Below are 4837 nucleotides of genomic sequence, written 5' to 3'. Positions count from 1 at the left end.
GGTGCCCGATGATCAACACACAAGATTGATTAAATACTTCCTCCGTTTTTATTTACTCTGCATATTAGAGTTTACTGAAGTCAAACTTCATAAAGTTTGACCAAGTTTATAGAAAACAATATAGACATTTATCATAATAAATCTATACGATGTGAAAGTACATTCAATAATAATTCTAATGTTGTTGATTTGTTATTGTATATCTTAATATTTTTGTTTATAAATATAGTCAAATATTGTAAAGCTTGACTTTGACCAGAGCTAATATGCGAACTAAATAAAAACGGAGGGAGTACTAATGTCATTTATTAGAACAGACCTTTGTGCATGCAAAGACTTTTCAACGCCAGAATACTTACCATTACAGCATGATCTCCACCTAAGGATCTGTCCGTCTGCGTTTTGCTAACGCACTGCTGACCTCGTCTTCCTCATCCGTATCCACGCCCCGGGCGGGCTCCATGACAGAGGAATGTTCTTGGTCGGAGATTGCTGGTGCATTCAAAGTCAAGGCACAGGAATCAGGATGTTGGGTCGTGCTCACCGAGCTCTTCGTCTCCTCTCTCATAAAAATTATTGTTTCCATTTCTCTGGAGAACTACAACACACTCCACAGACGTGGGGTGTATATTTTTTAGGAACCGATAAAAAGGAGAAGGTTCTTCTGTAGCCATCATATGAGATATCTGCAAGTTTTAATATCTAGATGTTCAAGCATCAAATACGTTTCTAGCGGGCTATCCTACCCACGCGTCAGGTGAGTCTTATCATTGCTGACAACGACGCCTTCTTCCTTCAGAGGCACCTGAGAAGAATTCGGCAGACATAGGATTAGAAACAAATAAGTTGCATAATCTTGTTGCTGGGAACTGGAAAAGTCAGTTCAAACAGAAGTTGATGTAAACTAGAAAGTATTTCACCCATTTAAGTATCCAAATTATTTATCTTTATTCTTACAAAGTTCATCCCCACTACAAGTAATTCTCAACATGCAGCCTTTCACCTCACCAAGCATGTCATGTCGGTTTCACTAGCACTATTTTACATCCATGCACCACTTCCACTGTTTAATTCTTACAACATGCACTCTCCCACCTCACAAGCAATGCATGTTTGCCACATCATAATTAGTTATGTAGTTATTCATGTCGTGCATCTTAGACAAACTCATGTCGTTAGCATGTCATCCTATTCGTGTGGTATGGAAAATTGACTAAAATTGGCCACGTCATGCATCTTAGACAAACTCATGCCATTAGCATGTCATCGTATCCATGTGGTATGGAAAATTGATAGGAATTGGCAGTAGACATTGATCATTAATTAGGATGGATTAAAGAGTGAAAAATATGAATTGAAGAAGGTAATATGTGCATACAAGTATTGATTGGTGTGTTATCTACTCAGAAATATCCCGCAAAAAAAATGTTATCTACTCAGAAATACTAAGCATCTTTTCTTGAAAAATTCTACACAAGACATTTTGGAGATACGTTTATTCCAAAAGAAAAATGGAGTACCGAATAGACAGTTTGCCTTGAGATGTTTTTTCAATAGAAAAAATAATTTAATTCATCTTAAAAATTCCTCGAACCATTAAGTTCTAACTTCACAAAATAAATGTTTGGATGCCGTAATAATATTTCATAGCTATACGTGTCTCTTATTGTTTCCGCAGCAAAACATGGGGAATCATCTATTTTCAGTAATACAAGATACCTACACACAAATATTCCGCACAATATCTAATAAAGCTTTATAGAAAATTGTCAAGACGTTCTGGATTGAATTGAAATAGCACCACATCCCGATTTATACTTTTCTTTACAAACTATTAAGAATAACGCTCGCGTTGTCGTCTGCTTAGCCGACCAGCCAGCATCGCCGCACCTTTCGCCGACCTCGCCCATTGAGCAGCACCACTCTCTCACTGCTATGGCCAACCAGCTGACTTGTCCAACACTGGAGGTTGAGCTGCGACACCGTCGACCTAGCGCTTGCGGCGCATGCATGGCCTGGCCGTCACCTGCTCTTCCTTGTCGTTGCAGAATCAGCACCGGCCGTGGCCCGAGGAGCCTCCCGCTCCGCAACCTCCTCCCGCACACGGCAAAATTTCGTGTTTTGACCCTTTTTTAAACTTAATCAAGATCTGACTCTAGTTTGTAAGAATTTCGGGATCTGAGCCTTTTGCTACCGCCATGGTCCATGGCGGTAGGGTGTGCCAGGCGGTAGGTGCAAGCATGCACTGTGATCCATGCTTAGCAAATTTTTCCGGTAGAGTGTGCAACCCTAACACCAAGGTCTCCGGCGTTATAGGCTGTTACACCCTACCGCCATGGACCCTGACGGTAGCAAAAGGGTCAGATCCCGAATTTTTTACAAACTGGGGTTAGATCTCGATTAATTATCAGAAAATGGTTAAAACACGAAATTTAGCCCCCGCGCACTAGTGGCCTCGCCCCGCCGCTTTCTCTTCTACGCCGTCCAATCAAGTTCTGCTAGGATAGGCAGAAGATGGCACCGCATTAGGGCGTACACCGAGAGCTCCTTGACGGCGAGTGGGGGGCTTTATGTACCAGCAGGGCACACGCAATAGCAAGGGAAGGGCAGGCCCATGGGCAGTGAAAAAATTAGCGCGCTATAGCGTGGTTAATAGCATGCTATAGCATTTTTAAAAATGTCTTGCTAAATAAGTCAATGTATAATTTCTCGCTAATAGCACACTGCAGCGCAATATAGCATGCAAATAGCATATTTTAAACATGTTATTTTTTATCATTGCCCATGGGTGGTGCTCAAGACGTGGAACCGGCGTACCAAAAAAACTTGCTGAATCGTTTTCTCACTTACCCGTGGCAATGGGGGTTAATTTTTGATGGGAGCCACTTTTTCTTTCGGGTACCTGAGAATAACTATTGCATCCAGCCAAAAAAAAGAAGACTATTGCGTCAGTCACTTCTTATTTGGAGATCTGACGGGCCAAAACAGGCCGCATACTATTCATCTTCTTCGTCCTCACCACGACTGCCAGCCTCCACCACTCGCAGCCAGCGGGCGCTATCACGCATCTCCTCGCCGCTCCGTCCTCCCCTCAACCTCCCCCACCACCGTTGCTGGTCACCGCCCAACCATCCCTTTATGCCCCCACACCGCCGGTGAAAACCTGTGGTGATCCCCTGCAAACACAGCCCTAAGATAGAAAATGGAGTTGTAGTTTCCCCTTAAGATAGATAAGTAAGTTATGGGTTCCCCATAAGATAGATAGTGGGACTGGTTCTTCGCCGGTATGGTTGCATCTCCTCGAGCGAGGTCCAGCCAAGAAGGAAGGAAGAAGGAAATGGTGACCGACGCAAAACAAAATTTCAGATGACCGAGAAATAGCAAAACCGATTTTTTGATAACTTATGGGAAGAAACAATACAGACAACCCAAAATCCCAAACCGGTAGGCAGGAGTTCCCTGTTCACGGCAGCGCTACCTCTTATTGAGCTACACACATGCAGACTGGCTGGCAAGCCACACGCACGCGCACGTAGTTACCGCGCTATTAGATATACTCCCTCACAATTCGATCACACACACACAGACAATACATCCGGCAGCTTGGAAGACGACGACCTCGAAGTAGAGTACACAAGGCAGGCATGCAAGCTTAGATTACACAAGGCAGGGATGCAAGCTATGGTTGGCTAGCTCAGGCGTCGCGGACCTGGAAGACGTTGCGGGTCTTGACGACGACGTCGTGCATGTGGACGAGCTTGAGGCGGGTGAAGTCGCGCGGGACGGAGATGAGGTGCACGGTGGAGCGCTGGTGGAACTGGAGGAGGCAGGGGTCGTTGAGGTAGCGCTCCCACCCCAGCTCCCGCAGCCGCCGCTCCAGAACCTCGTACGAGGTCACCACCTCGCCGCTCGGCACATGCACCAGCACCTTGCCCGGCCGCGCCGCCCCGCCCGCGCCCGGCGCCTCGCTGTCCGCCCGCCTCACCATCCCGCCCTCAAACACCCACACGCCACTCATGCTTGCTAGCTACCTAGCTATTCCGACTTCACTTGACTATAGCTAGCTTGGCTTCTTGCTGATAGCTAGCTAGATGTATCGATCGGCAATGGTGATCGATGGTGCAATGGGGATGGAAGAGGGTAGCAGAGCTTATATAGAGGCGAAAGCTATGGGATGAAATGACGTCGGTCGGAGGATGGGCACACTGCTTTGCCTAGGGCATCTCTATCCCCAAAACGGAAACAGACACATTATTCGTTTGTGGATGCATGATACCGGACTCAGTCATCCAATCCTATATAAAACCATCCGTCTGGACACATCACAATCGTAGTTTCAACAAATAACCAGATGATTTGTTTGCAAACCGGATGAATTTCCATTTAAACCGGAATACATTCATTACATTTTCGACATAGTTGGCTAATCAAAAGTGTCCGGCAGTTAACCGAGTCTAAATCTTCGCCGGCGTCCATTTTCCAAGTCCTTACTATTTCACATAGGCCGTGAGCCTTGGGAAGTGAAGATGCAGGTCGACGACGAGAAAGAGTAAGACATGGGAGACGAGGCGCATCCGTCTCCCATGTCCAACTCTTTCTCGTCGGAGTCCATGGCATGAACGTCGCCAGTTGGGGTGAGGTTCACGATAGACGTGGATGGGTCGGCCTAGTGGTCCTTGTGGCCAGGTGCGAACCATGTAGGCGACGCAAATGACATGGAGCTGTTGACGTGCCGATCCACGATCTTCTGTGCCGCTAGCGCCGCCTGCGCATCTGGCACCACCGTGATCACGTTGCGGCCAATGCGAGCGCTGCGCGGTCTCTTAGAGCACCCGCT

The 4837-nt window shown here is 46.5% G+C and overlaps 1 protein-coding gene across 2 annotated transcripts; it reads right to left on the bottom strand.

Moving 5' to 3' along the window:
- Positions 1–275: 275 nt before the first annotated feature.
- On the bottom strand, positions 276–4118 carry LOC119323867 (flowering-promoting factor 1-like protein 4). Of its 2 annotated transcripts, XM_037597575.1 has the most exons (2): positions 3710–4118; positions 276–805 (listed from the first exon to the last, which is right to left on the bottom strand). In XM_037597575.1, the coding sequence occupies exons 1-2, from the start codon at positions 4016–4018 to the stop codon at positions 743–745; spliced, it is 372 nt and encodes a 123-aa protein (XP_037453472.1). In that variant the 5' UTR covers positions 4019–4118; the 3' UTR covers positions 276–742. The 2 variants fall into 2 exon arrangements, with proteins under 2 accessions (XP_037453472.1, XP_037453473.1); XM_037597576.1 differs by lacking the exon at positions 276–805 and having other exon boundaries at positions 3368–4118.
- Between the last annotated feature and the right edge of the window lie 719 nt (positions 4119–4837).

Source organism: Triticum dicoccoides, chromosome 6B, assembly GCF_002162155.2.
Source record: "Triticum dicoccoides isolate Atlit2015 ecotype Zavitan chromosome 6B, WEW_v2.0, whole genome shotgun sequence".
Taxonomy (NCBI): domain Eukaryota; kingdom Viridiplantae; phylum Streptophyta; class Magnoliopsida; order Poales; family Poaceae; genus Triticum; species Triticum dicoccoides.
Note: the sequence above shows the minus strand (reverse complement) of the source record. Positions and strands in the feature narration are given on the sequence as shown.